The following is a 14455-nucleotide window of genomic DNA, read 5'->3' on the forward strand; positions in this document are numbered from 1 at the left end:
TCCTGACTATGGACATTGGATGTCATTGATAACGAGATCACATCATTAGGAGAATGATGTGATGGACAAGACCCAATCCTAAACATAGCTTAAAGATCGTATAGTTAGTTTGCTAGAGTTTTTCCAAATGTCAAGTATCCTTTCCTTAGATAATGAGATCGTGTAACTCTCGGATACCGTAGGAGTGCTTTGGGTGTACCAAACGTCACAACGTAACTGGGTGACCATAAAGGTGGACTACGGGTATCTCCGAAAGTGTCTGTTGGGTTGACACGGATCAAGACTGGGATTTGTCACTCCGTATGACGGAGAGGTATCACTGGGCCCACTCGGTAATGCATCATCATAATGAGCTCAAAATGACCAAGTGTCTGGTCACGGGATCATGCATTACGGTACGAGTAAAGTGACTTGCCGGTAACGAGATTGAATGAGGTATTGGGATACCGACGATCGAATCTCGGGCAAGTAACATACCGATTGACAAAGGGAATTGTATACGGGGTTGCTTAAATCCTCGACATCGTGGTTCATCCGATGAGATCATCAAGGAGCATGTGGGAGCCAACATGGGTATCCAGATCCCGCTGTTGGTTATTGACCGGAGAGCGATCTCGGTCATGTCTACATGTCTCCCGAACCCGTAGGGTCTACACACTTAAGGTTCGGTGACGCTAGGGTTGTAGGGATATGTATATGCAGTAATCCGAATGTTGTTCGGAGTCCCGGATGAGATCCCGGACGTCACGAGGAGTTCCGGAATAGTCCGGAGGTAAAGATTTATATATGGGAAGTCATGTTTCGGCCATCGGGACAAGTTTCGGGGTCATCGGTATTGTACCGGGACCACCGGAAGGGTCCCGGGGGTCCACCGGGTGGGGCCACCTGTCCCGGGGGGCCACATGGGCTGTAGGGGGTGCGCCTTGGCCTACATGGGCCAAGGGCACCAGCCCCAAGGGCCCATGCGCCTAGGGTTTCCAAAGGGGAAGAGTCCCATAAGTGGAAGGCACCCCTAGGTGCCTTGGGGGGGGAGGGAAACCTCCCTTGGCCGCCGCCCCCCTAGGAGATTGGATCTCCTAGGGCCGGCGCCCCTCCTGGCACCCCTATATATAGTGGGGGAAGGAGGGCTTTTTGATCCACGCCTTTGGTTGCCTCCTTCTCCCTCTCCAACACCTCCTCCTCCTCCATAGTTCTTGGCGAAGCCCTGATGGAGTACTGCAGCTCCATCACCACCACGCCGTCGTGCTGCTGCTGGAGCCATCTTCCTCAACCTCTCCTTCCCTCTTGCTGGATCAAGAAGAAGGAGACATTACGCTGACCGTACGTGTGTTGAACGCGGAGGTGCCGTCCGTTCGGTGCTAGGATCTCCAGTGATTTGGATCACATCGTGTTCGACTACCTCATCCCCGTTCTTTGAACGCTTCCGCTCGCGATCTACAAAGGTATGTAGATGCATCCGATCACTCGTTGCTAGATGAACTCATAGATGGATCTTGGTGAAACCGTAGAAAAATTTTTGTTTTCTGCTACGTTACCCAACAGCAAGGGCTTCTGCGTCCGGACAGTCGATGATTTGGTTCTTTTAACTAAGAACCTAGTCCAGAGCTTCCTGGCTGATTCTCTGGGCTGCTGGACAATGTGACTTATGCCATCGACGTCCGGTGGCTGGACATATGTTCCTTGGAAGTTATCGCGAAAGGCGTCCTCCAAATCTTCCCAGCTGCCAATAGAATTTTCCGGCAGACTGTTTAACCAGTACCGAGCTGGTCCTTTGAGTTTTAGTGATAGGTATTTGATGGCATGAAGGTCGTCCCCACAGGCCATGTGGATATGAAGGAGGAAGTCCTCGATCCATACCGTGGGATCTGTTGTTCCATCGTATGATTTGATATTCATAGGTTTGAACCCGTCTGGGAATTCATGCTCCATTACTTCGTCTGTGAAGCAAAGAGGGTGTGCAGCGTCTCTATGTTGGGCCACACGACGACGTACCTCCGATGGAGTCCGTTTGCGGTTTTCGGCCCGGGCATGGCTAGGTTTCTCACGTCCGAATAGGTGACCATCGTCGCGTGTCGAGGTATGTCCTCACGATCCGTAGGTCGCTCTTGAGTGTCCTGCTCTGCTACCCAAGTCCTGTTGACGGCCGTATGCACAACCCCGAACTGTTTTGTTCTTGCCTTTACAGCGAGGTGGGGCGGTCTGGTGTTCGGCTTGAGTTGCCGCTTTACCCGGGCCAAGTTGTGGTCGACCTGATGCCTTGTGCGATAATGGCACGGGCTCGAGCGCCTTGTTGTCGCCCTCGAGTAGCAATCTACTCTTCGGGTAGCTTTTGGCTGGGCCACTAAGGCCGTATTCTTCGGCGGCTAGGACTTCGGTCCATCTATCATTGAGCAGATCTTGGTCAGCTTGAAGCTGTTGCTACTTCTTTTCAGGCTCCTTGCAGTGGCTATTAGTTGGCGCTTGAAGCGCTCCTGTTCATGAGGTTTCTCAGGCACGATGAAATCCTCGGTGTCGAGGCTCACCTCATCCTCAGAGAGCGGAAGGTAATTGTCGTCCTCCGAATCTTCGTGCGTGGCCTGTTTACCAGGGCTAACCTGCCCATCTTCCCGTTAGTCTTATTCATTAGCTGTATCAACGGGGTCTTCGTTATCTTCGGCATCGTCGTCCATACCGTCAATGTTCTCGGAGTCGTAATCAACTGTATCGGTCGAATCCTCGACCGTGGCTATGAGGTGGGTGGTGGGTGGGAAGCAAAATTCTCCACTGTCAGCCCCTCGTTCGAGCCGGATATAGTTCGGCTGTGAGTCCTCCGCCAAGGACAGGTTCTTTAATGAGTTTAGCACAACGCCCCGGGGTGAGTGTTGGAAGATGTCTGCGGCGCTGAACTCGAATATCGATAAACGATCAAGTTCGGCGTCCGCGGGCTCACGTGGTTCGGAACTTACGGCCAGAGACGAGTCCGGAGTTCCGGTGACAAAGACGTCGTGAGAGGTTAAGTCTATGTGCGGCTCCAACGCCGTGGAATCTGTGGCCTCCGTGGTGAGGTTGATTCTCCCGTCCTTGGATGGCGCATCTAGGACCAGAGTGGTTACAGGAGCAATCTCCTGGATGCGGCCTGATGACAGATTTAGGTCATGATCATCGGGGTGACCGGGAGCAGCTACCGCGGTCTCGAATCCGGCGAAGATCAAGTCTCCACGAATGTCCGCAACGTAGTTCAAGCTCCCAAATCTGACCTGATGGCCAGGGGCGTAGCTTTCGATCTGTTTAAGATGGCCAAACGAGTTGGATTGCAGTGTGAAACCGTCGAACACGAAGATCTGTCCGGGGAGGAAAATTCCTCCCTGGACAGCGTCATTATTGACGATCGAAGGGGCCATCAAACCTTTTGGTGACGGGACAGTGGAACTCTCAATGAAAGCACCAATGTCGGTGTCAAAACCAGCGAACCTCGGTAAACATCGTGTCCCTTGTCTTCTGTTACCATCGACCTTAGACACACAGTTCGAGGGCCCCTACTCGAGATCTGCCGGTTTTGACACTGATACCCACTTCTATAATTTGCCTCTCTCATAGTACGGGACATTGGCTTTCAAATACTCCCTCTGTAACTTAATATAAAACATTTACTTAATATGGTGGATATTCTTGTGGGGAAGTGTGTATAGTGGATTTGGATACAAGATCGAAGGAGGAGGGCACAGTTCGACAGGGTGCTCCAGGTTCAGTTCGTGGTGTGATCTTGAGATGCCCAACTCCTTTCCCCAGCCAGCCCTATAAACCTCATCAGGAAGTTATCCAGACCGTTGCTCGCACATCGGACGGCTGACTTCCTATGCGCGTGCCGAACGTCTCCGCCTCTCCGGGGTTCAGTTTCTGCCTCCTCTGTTCCGTTGGACTCTATTCTTCAGCCTAAACACGCTCCGCTTCAACCGCTGCATAGGAGATGGGACATAAGTATATAATAAACAGGAACGGCACCAATAATTATGAACGTGTGCTGCTGGGTCAGGCCAAGCAAGGGGTGAGATCAACTGCACAGTACGCGTTGGTGGGTGGCGGTGGCGAATCGCCTCACTGTTCCAAATATCCACTCCACTCCACTCCACCACGGAGTAGCAGTTGCGTGATGCTCCACCGGGACGCAATAATTGATGCGCACCAGCAGTACAGTTTCCTTGCCGCAAGCAACTCGACGTCGATGGACATTGGACAGTGTTTTCGCCCGTGACGAGCCGTCCTCCCTCCGCCTCCCCTTCACCCGTCCAAGCTTTTCTTTACCCACAATGGCGCTCCGATTCGACGGTGGCATGATGCATCATCTACCTGCACTGCAACATCCATCCATCCACTTGTCGAATGTCAGGATGAAATGTTCGGCACGAGCAAGTAAAAGAGAGGAATGAGACCGTCGGCAGCGGTGAACGAACGACAGTAATTGTCACTGCGAGCAACCTTAATGAACAGCGTGAAAAGCCGACGCTGTTGCTGACAATTGTTGTCCGCGCGTGACGCTTTCGCCTGTAAAAACTGTTGGAAGTGACTGACATGATCTGATGATATAGACTAGGCTGGCACAGTGAAAGCCTTGGGCGTGAGTGCATTATTGGCGCTTCAATGAGTGAGCGGGCGAGCCTTCTCTCCAATGTTTAAGCACTGCAACTCTGCCCAATCCGTGAGTCAGTTATCTATCTCCGGTTTCATCTTGATCCAGTGTTAAGAGATGATCAGTGCTGATGGTCATTTTGTGTCCCCTTCACCTAGGCACATAGCTTCGGTCTCGTATGATTTTGTTTTTGCCAGTCCGTTGTGTGTGCGTTGGTGTTAGCTGTGTGCATTTTAATTATGCAGAGACTGGACATATTGCCATTGTGTTTTGCATCCCTTGACATTTATTAGAAGTCAATAAAAACTCCGGAAAAAAGTTTCATCTGATCCGAAAATACTGCTACTACTACTCGGTGCGTGCTGCTCCTGCTAGTGGCGCCGTAGGATGATGATCATGCATGCATGTTACTGTGGAGTGGAGTGCGCCGCGGCCGGCCGCCCATTGTGATTTGTGATTCATTCACCGTATCTTTCTCACACTTTTATCTTTCTTCTTTTCTTTTACCTACAGCGATGGAATCGAAGGCGGGCAGGCAGAAAGGGAAGGCGTATGCGTAGTTGCGTACCGCCGGCGTCTACTGCTGCTACGACGCCGACGTTGACGATGATTCCTCTTCCCGATTAAAGTTGGCGCGGTGGGGCACCGCGCGCTCCCCTCCATCCTTTGCCGCCCCCCGCCCGGCCTATTTATAGGCCCCCTCCTCGCCTTCTTCCTCCTCACCAAGCACACCAGCCTCCTCACTCCTCACAGCATCCTCTCAGTCCTTAGCTTCCTTCCCTCGCCACCACCCACAGCCAAGGAGGATGTCTTGCTGCGGCGGCAACTGCGGGTGCGGCGCCGGCTGCAAGTGCGGCAACGGCTGCGGCGGGTACGTACTGGCCGTGCTGCTCTACACACAGAACGACGCCTGAACTAAACTAACGTTTCATAGTAGGTACTGATTACTGCTCGTTTGCATGCATGTGTGCGTACGCAGGTGCAAGATGTTCCCCGACGTGGAGGCCACCGCCGGCGCGGCCGCCATGGTCATGCCCACCGCCTCCCACAAGGGGTACGTATGCACCAGCAAACTAACCGCTCTTGTTTCACTGAAAGCATGGATATGAATCTCTGACTGACTGACTGACGGATCGATCGACCTGGTTGTGCGTGCGCGCAGGAGCTCCGGCGGGTTCGAGATGGCCGGCGGGGAGACCGGCGGCTGCGACTGCACCACCTGCAAGTGCGGCACCGCGTGCGGCTGCTCCTGCTGCAGCTGCAACTGAGCCGGCGCCCAGGAGGCCGGCCGGCAGAGGCGAGCACGAGGATGAGGAGGAGAAGCAAGCAATCATCATCACCACCACCCAGCATATCAGTACCACTAGCCGCCGCATGCGCTCGCGCGCGCGCTAAATAAAATAAAACCGTCATGTGTTCCTTAGTTCTGTACGCCTCGCGTGTAGTGTTCGACCAGTGTCCCTCCTCATGCCTCCACTTCTAGTGAATATATGGCGCCTCAACTTTGAACGATCCTGTCTCTGTTCTCCAACTGTCTCTGAATCTGAACGCCTCTGCTAAGAACTAAACTACTCACTACGCAAGTTAAGGAAACTGCTGGCAAAAGAATGTGCAAATAAACAGCAAATGGAAAACCAGTTAGCTCCTCTGATCCAGCGATCCTGATCGATATGAATGTGCAAACGAACGGATCTGGTGTGTGGGAGGAGTTCTTGCATGCTGTTGGCTACCTGAAGATCGATCTCTTCGCTTGCTCAACCTTGATGAACTCTGAACGAATGGCAAGAACGAACAGATTGCAGAAGAGGTGTCGATCGAGTGAACGCTGTGCCGAGCAGCTGGTTGTGTACAGTTGCGATGCACTCATGCACGACGATCATGATCATGGTGGTGAGTAGGCGCTAGGAGCTAGGAGTGCATGCAGTGCGGTGCGGTGAGGACAAGTTAGCTGGGTCAGCGACGATTGGGATAAGGACATGGGCACGGGCGGTGGCGAGGGCGACGCCTCTCGAGCTCTAGCTAGGTGGAGGTACGCAGAGGTAGAGGTCACATGCTGTGTCGCACTCACTCGCACGCCTACCTAACTCAGAGAACATACAAAACACCAACGGAAAGTCTTTCTGGGAGAGCATTCTTTCCTAACCTAATCATCGATCGGACGGACGTGCACGGGCGGGTGGCGTACCCTCCCTCAACCCATCGCTTGTTCTGCAGAATTTCTTTCTTCAGAAAGCTTTTTTATTTTTGGTAGTGTTACCCAGCTGACGTTCGGCGGGAGGAGGGTGGCAAGCGAACACTGATGACAGTCCTAGTTGTGAAGAAAGATCAAACAACAACACGAAAAATGTCTTCTCTGAAGAAACTGTCGTGTCGCTCTGAAGAAACTGCCATTCCCATCCATGCACAATCAAAAATATCATCTAAAACGTTCGCAAATGCCATCCTCTCAGGCAAACATTCGCCAGTTATGAGCGCCCTTTGTTTTTCCCAACCGCTTCTGCTTCTTCTTCTTTTTTTCTATTTCTAATTAATCATTTTAACCTAATTAACCACATGACCGGCTTTTTATTTTTTTGCGGGGTGAAAGGAGATTTTCGTTACCCAAGGAGGCTTGTCAGCCTTCGATAAATTTACAACAAATTTCATTCCCTAGCGCAACCACACTGCAGTGACGGAGGAACTACGGCCACACGCGACTAGCTCATGACTAACTTTATTCTGCGATCGTCTGCAATAAGTAAAAGAAATCGTCTACCACATGACCTGCTTGAAAAGTAAACCTTTGGAAAATTATGCTTTCGTCCCCTGCTGCAAAGCTGTTTCTCCAAATCAAAGTTGTTCCACCCAAGTGCAACTTCACAGTTGCTATTTTGGGCGATCAACCCTGTCTATGTTCTACTTAATTATCCGCCGGGCCAGTTCCCAATATTCCCAGAGAAAATGGTTTGCTTTCGCATCTCCGATTCCCCCACCACGCAATCATTTAACATGATTAATCTGGAATGAACGTGGAGTCAGAAGAGAGGACAACCAGGAGAAAGCAAGAACATGCGATGGAAGAAACCAAGGCATTTAGCATCCGGTAGTCCAATCGTGTCTAGGAATCCTGGTCCATGGTACACTCGTGCACCGAGTTCTTTTGCCTTGTTGCTGATCAGCATCAGTAAACAGTACGAAGTCATATTTGCACTGCTCAAGTTGCAACCAGACTACCAAATTATACTGATCCATCGGTAATAATATAAAGAATCATTTAAAAGCAAATGTCACCCTAGATCGTCTTTTAGGTTTTTAAAAAAAATAAAATAAAATGATAAAAGATTCAAAACAAATTCGAAAAAATAGATGCCCACATGTTATGTGTTCTACCTGTTAGGAAAATTAACAAACATAAATTTTGATTTTTTTTTTTGCAAAAGGCCGCCGTGTTTCGGTAAAATGGCCATAACTTTTGCATACGACCTCCGATGAAAAAGTTTTTTATATGAAAAATCATCTACTTGAAAAACTAAATCCGAATTTGATAGGCTATGCCTGTATTCGATTTTCTAGAATCCTCAAAAAACTAACAGAAAAAAGTTACGAGGCTTTTAAGATCTGGAGGCAAAAAATTTCGAAAAAATAAAAAAAATTAGTAGTGGCGCATCTGCCCATGGTGCGCCATTACTATCTTCCCGCCTTCAAAATTCAAAATAAATCAAAAAAAGAAGTTAGTAATGGTGCACCTGCCCACGATGCGCCATTACTATGCCGTATATATGGCTGGGCGGGGTCCTCTCCTCCTTACCTCTTCATTTTTCTCCTCCTCTCATCCACTCCATCTCCCCTCCTCTCCTCCACTCCATATCTCCTCTTCTCCTCCACCATACTCCCCTCGTCCTCTCCGGCGACCTCCTCCTCCTCCTCTCCGGCGATCTCCTCCTCCCTCCTCTCCTCCCATCCCCTCACGGTTTCTCCTCCCTCCTCTCCGGTGAGCTCCTCCTTCCTCCTCTCCAGTGATCTCCCCCTCCCTCCTCTCCGATGAGCTCCTCCTCTCTCCTCTCCTCCCCTCCCCTCACGGTTTCTCCTCCCTCCTCTCCGGCGACCTCCTCCTTCTCTCCGGCGATGTAGGCGAGCTCCTCTTCGGTGACCTCCTCCTCCTCTCAGACGATGTAGGCGAGCTCCTCTCCGGCAAAAGAACGTACAAGATCCAAAAACGAGAAAAAAATTTGAAAAAATATCGTGCAAAAAAACGAGCAAAAAAATAGATCCAAATTCAAAATTCAAAAATAGCAATGGCGCACGGTGGGGGTTAGACGGTGCGCCACAACTATTTTCCCGCCTTCAAAATTCAGAAAAAAATCAAAATAAAGAAAGTTACCAGTGGCGCACCTGTAGGAATAGTAATGGCGCACTACAAGGCGCGCCACTGTTACCTGCAATACTAATGGCGCACCAGAGGTGCGCCATTAGTATTTGTTACTAGTGGCGTGGTAATAGTGTAGCCAAAATAGGTGCGCCACTAACAGCCTTTTTTCTAGTAGTGGGATGCCAAACAAATATCATTAGATTCATCATAAGGAGTAGTTTAATATTTTATGTATTTAACATTGTAGATATAAATAGTTTTTACTACAAACTTAGTCAAACTTTGCAAAGTTTGACTTCAAAAATTTATACGCACTACATTATGAAACAAAGGGAATATAAAACAATGGCAGGACCATGACAAGATATGACATAATCACCTATGCTTATGATGATTAGGCGCTAGGCATGCATGCAGTATCCCTTGATGCAGAGACGGAGGGTGCTCCCCTCTTTTCGAAAGAAAAACATGCAGTATATGGTATAAAATAGGAGTTCGGCATTTTGGTGCTCAAGCTCATCTGCACCCGTCCAGAAAAAAAATCACAAAAAATTCAAAACAAATTTAATAAATTTCAATCTTTTTTGCATGGTAGACAATTTATCACATGAGGCCCGCTCAAAATTTTAGCTAATTTTGACTTATGAGAAGCTCTCAGCAAAAAAGACAAATCGGGTCAGAACAGTAAATATTTTTACAGACTCCGAATTTGTTTTTTTTGCCGAGAGCTGCTCAGATGTCCAAATGATTTGAAAATTAGAGCATACCTCACGCATCAAATTATCTACCACACACAAAAAATTTGAATTTTTTTAAATTTTTCTACTATTTATTTTGATTTTTTCGTAAGGGCAGGTGCAGCTGAGCCTGGGCTCAGAAGTGGATTACCGATAAAATAGTTGAATAGGTGATGATTCAAATAAGGACATGGAAATGGACAGGGGTGACGGTGACGCCTTTAGCTTCTACGTACTCCCTCCCTCCCAAAATAAGTGTCTCAACTCTACTACAACTTTGTACTAAAATTAGTATAAAGTTGAGTCATTTATATTGGGACAGAGAAAGTATGAAGTAGGCTAGAGTCTGAGAGGCCACATGTTATGTCGCACACCCACCTAACTCGCGAGAACAAACGAAACACGAACAAAAACTTGAGAGAGCTTTCATAGGATGGACACGGGCAGTTGTGTGAGAGAGAGATGCAGTGTGATTTGTAGGAGACTAGTTTTAAACTTGAGAATGCCGACTTTACTCCATCCCCTGTCGCCCGAAGCCGCAGTGCGGACGTCAACACAGGCTCGTCCCGCACCACGCACATCTCTACTTGCTCGGCCCGCTCTGTGCCATTGTATTGCTGCCCTCCTAAGGGCATCTCTAGCCGCGTCACCAGGAAGATCTTCCCATACGTATTTTTTGTGCCGGTGCCGAAAAATCGGCCCAGTCGCGTCCCTAGGAGTCCGATTTTCGCCGGCCTGAGCCGAAAACAGCGCCGGCGGACCCAGGCCGAACCTGGTGCGCTGGGGACGCCCGGGGGCGCCAGGCAAACTGTTTTGGCACGAAAAAGCTGCGGGCCCGCCGCGTCAGCGACACGGCTCTCTTCTCGGCCCTTCGTCGTCCTCATCGCCTCGTTTCCCGCGGCGAATCAATGCCAAAGCTGCCGCGCTGCCGCGTCGGTCAGCCTGCGCCATTGATGCCTCATGGGCGGCGCAGTGAAGGCCGGATGACGCGCGTCCCTCGCCCTCCCTCGCCCGCCACACGTACACACGGCGGGCACGCGTACGGGCGGCGCCTCGGTCTATATAAGACGCGCCCCAGCGAGCTCGGTGATCTCACACTCTCTCGCCGTCGTCGTTCCCCCTCTCCTCTCTCTCGCCGTCTCCAGTTCATCACCCATGGCCGAGCGCTTCCCAGGCGACGGCGCGGCGGCGAACGGCTTCGGCCGCCGCCATCTTCACGAGGACGAGACTCGCCTCCTTTACGAGGCCGAGTACCCGGTCCCGCCGGATATGCGGGTGCCCGGGGCGTGGAGGATCAGCGCCGGCGGCGTCCGGTGCCCCCGGTACCCACCGGCGCGGCGCGGCGTGCGGAGATCGCACGCATCCGCTCGAACCTGCCGCATGCGGCGGGGGAGGGGCCACGGTACGTCCCCTACAGCCCGCTCTGGGACCCTTATTTCCGCCGCCGTCACGCCCAGCAACTCGAGGCCACCAACGGCGTAGAGCCCTCCGGCAGGCTCAACGCCGTCGGCCGGCGTCGGTGGTGGGGCGTGCCCGGGCGCACGTTGGAGGCCGTCCTCGAGTACATCGAGGACGGCAACACGCCGCGCCTCGAGTACCCCGCTCCCCTTCCTTCTCACGCCGCCGGGGAAGCTCCTGGACCCCGAGGCGTATGGAGACCGGGGGGTCCTCCTCCTCGTCCGGCGGCTCGCCCTGCCTCCGCCCCATCAAGCCGGAGCCCCAGGGCACGCCGGTCAGCACGCGCACCCGCAGCTCCGGCGTCCGCATCGGCGCCAATGCCTCCCCACCCACCGGCCGCTTCGTCCTCGTCGAGCCCAAACCGGAGCCCGGCCTCCTCGCGGAGTACGAGGAGATAACCCGACACGGCTTCTCCGACGAGGACGCCCTGCGGTGGGCGCGGGACGACTACCTCCACGACGAGATGGTCCGGCAGCGCCGGGCCCTGGAGGAGATCGCCCCCCGCAAGCGTGAGCGCGAGGACGAGCACTGCGTCGTGGTCCTCGACAGCGACGACAACGACGACGACGCCGCCCCCGGACCATCCAACCCGTCGCGCCAATCGGTGGAGGGATGCAGCAAGGACGGCGGAGGCGTAGGCGGGGGCGGCGACGACGACGACGACAACGACGACGGCGGTGACTACACGCGGTTCTACAGCCTCCTCGGCATGTAGAACCGCGTGGGCAGGCGGCGAGGCGGGCGGCGAGGGAGACGGCGGGGTAGCCCGCGGTAGTTTTTTTTTTGCAAAATATGTTTAAGTTTGAACGAACTCGCCGATGTTTGCGTTAAATTTGAGTCGTTTTTGCGCCATATTTGACTTTTTTGACTAACCGTGGGCGCCGCGACTGGGGGCATCACGCCCCCAGTGCGCGGTTTAGCGCCGGTGCGCCCTCAGGGGGCGATTTTTTGCCCCTCCTGGGGGGCCAACGGCTGGAGATGCCCTAACCCTCCGCCCGTTGCTCCTCTAGGGTATCGGTGGGTGCTCGGGCCCGCCACACCTGCACTGCAGACGCGGATGCTTGAATAAGAGGTGTGCGCCCCCCACCGTGAGAGGTAGCGGGCTAGTGAGAGGGTGGCGGCGGCGGACGTAGTCGCACAGTTATCCTACAGCTGACGCGGACTACCAGCGATGCCCAATGAACGGGAGCAGTTCCTCGCGGATGTCTAGCGCCGCTCACCGATGACGGTGGAGACAGACGCCGCGGCTTCATCTGAAGAACGCCAAGATACTCTGGCTCGGTCTCGAGCAATCGACATGCAAGGCGGCTGATGCGAGACCGATGAAGCTCGCGAGGCAGCAGAAAACCACTGTTCGGAGGATGGCCGGCTACATCGAGTCCTCGTCCTTCTCCGACGTCACCGACGGCTCCGAAGATGGTTCAGGCGACCCCCATCTTGCCGTCAACGCCTACACAAACGATCACGCCAGTGACCGGAAGGGCAAAGGACCGGCGGGAAAGTGGTGAAGAAGCTCGGTCCTCTTTGTCTTTATTTCTGTTTTTAGTAATTTTAATTTAAAACTATGTCCGTCGGGTGAACTGTGGTGCTCTTTGGTCTATGTTTGGATTATGTCGATATCTATGTCCGCATGTTATGTCGATTTCTATGTCTGTTTGCTCTAGGTTTATTATTTCATTGATCATCTACGTACTATAGCTTTTATGTTGCATGGGTAGTAGTATGAATTTAGTGTACCAGATATGAGGTACACGTCATACACCGTGATTTGAGGATTGACTGATCACTGTCCGCAAGAGCAGCATGAGTTTTTGTAAGCAACCATGTTTGGAATGCTGAAGTTGCAACCAGACTATCAAAACCATACTGATCCATCAATGATACTATCAAGCTTTTCTTTTTCCAAAAGGAAGGTCCTATCTCCTGTTCTCTCCATCCGCGAATGAACATAACTATAATTTTGTTAAATTTGTTGCAGGAAATAAGCCCAAAGCATCAATAATTAGAGGTGGAGTACACTACATACACAAGAATGGTGGATGGGCTCATAGCCCAGTGGTGGTGCCGCTGTGGTTTCGCCTAGCCAGCATGAGTTCGACCCCTCTTAGGTTGAATTATGTGTCTCACACAAGAATGGCAGAATTATGAAACGACAAGGCATAAACACTTCGGACAAAATCGTCATTCTTAGGTAGTAATGTTCAAAATTCCATAAGATGTTCAGAAAATGAAAAACAAATAAAAAAATAAAGGTAGAAATACAAAAGAAAATAAAAACATGCTACATGAAAAAAAATGGAAATAAAAAATGAAATTGAAAACAAAAGAAAAAGGGAAAACGAAAAAAGTAAAAGAAGAAAAAAAAAGGAAAAACAGAGAAAAGAAAAAAAAATCTCAGTTTAGGCAAGTTCCTAGGGGAAAGTATCTGGTGCACCGGTGCTTGTGGTGCTACCGGTGCACCGGACGCTAAAAAATGTTCGAAAAAATCTGAATTTTTTTGGCACATTTACACAACTCCATTCTATGTTGTTGCCAAATTTTAACTCGAAATTCAAAACATTGCTCGAGATACAAAAAATCACAAAATTGATACTAAATAGTACAAACATAATTTGGGCTTTAGATTTGGCTAATTATCACATTGATGCCAGATTTGTCATTTATGTATCCCATTCAATGTTTCAAATTTTGAGTTAAATTTTTGTGACAACATAGACCGATGTCGTGTCAATGTATTATATTTTTTTCAGATTTTTTGAAACATTTTTTAACGTGCCACCGGTAGCACCATAAGCACCGGTGCACCAGATACTTTCCCAAGTTCCTAGAACCTTCCCAAAACTGGTGGAAAAAAAATCCAGATGCAACAAATGGGAATCGCCATGGAGCCGACCTAGGGGTGCAAGCGGGCAATGTCCACGAGCCCGCCCTGTTGGAAAAATGCTAATTCGTGTCACTGTAATATGCATTCATGTGAATTATGGTGTTGTGCTGCGGACGCCGTCTGCCTTCATGCCTAAGTTGACCACCTACAAAAGAGAAAGTCCCCACCTCTATCGCTGGCGGCAAGAGGAAGATGGTCGGGTTTCCTTAAATGATACCATCGGCCTCAAGAATCATCGATGCAATATTGGATCTGGTGCTATCTCTCCGAAGCAATATGTCTTCCTGCTGCGCCTGGTGTGGCACGCATATCGTATCCGCGCGCAACTAGGTAGTGTCACCACTCGCTCCAGTGAGGGGTTTTATTTGCTGCTCCCTAGAGGCCCCAGGTATGACGCGTCAGCATGCTGACCATGGTATACG

General features: G+C 51.0%; 1 protein-coding gene across 1 annotated transcript; it reads left to right on the forward strand.

The window, feature by feature from the left end:
• Nucleotides 1-5308: 5308 nt before the first annotated feature.
• On the forward strand, nucleotides 5309-6121 carry LOC125542795 (metallothionein-like protein 2C). Its single transcript, XM_048706005.1, has 3 exons — nucleotides 5309-5477; nucleotides 5586-5660; nucleotides 5769-6121. The coding sequence occupies exons 1-3, from the start codon at nucleotides 5413-5415 to the stop codon at nucleotides 5872-5874; spliced, it is 246 nt and encodes an 81-aa protein (XP_048561962.1). The 5' UTR covers nucleotides 5309-5412; the 3' UTR covers nucleotides 5875-6121.
• Nucleotides 6122-14455: the final 8334 nt, after the last annotated feature.

This window comes from Triticum urartu, chromosome 1 (assembly GCF_003073215.2).
Source record: "Triticum urartu cultivar G1812 chromosome 1, Tu2.1, whole genome shotgun sequence".
In the NCBI taxonomy this organism is placed as follows: Eukaryota; Viridiplantae; Streptophyta; class Magnoliopsida; order Poales; family Poaceae; genus Triticum; species Triticum urartu.

Bases quoted from the DNA above. Each gene is read 5' to 3' on its own strand.
- LOC125542795 (XM_048706005.1), top strand. From the start codon at position 5,413: ATGTCTTGCTGCGGCGGCAACTGCGGGTGCGGCGCCGGCTGCAAGTGC. The intron at 5,478-5,585 runs GTACGTACTGGC...GTGCGTACGCAG, and splicing joins TGCGGCAACGGCTGCGGCGG to GTGCAAGATGTTCCCCGACG. The intron at 5,661-5,768 runs GTACGTATGCAC...GCGTGCGCGCAG, and splicing joins CCCACCGCCTCCCACAAGGG to GAGCTCCGGCGGGTTCGAGA.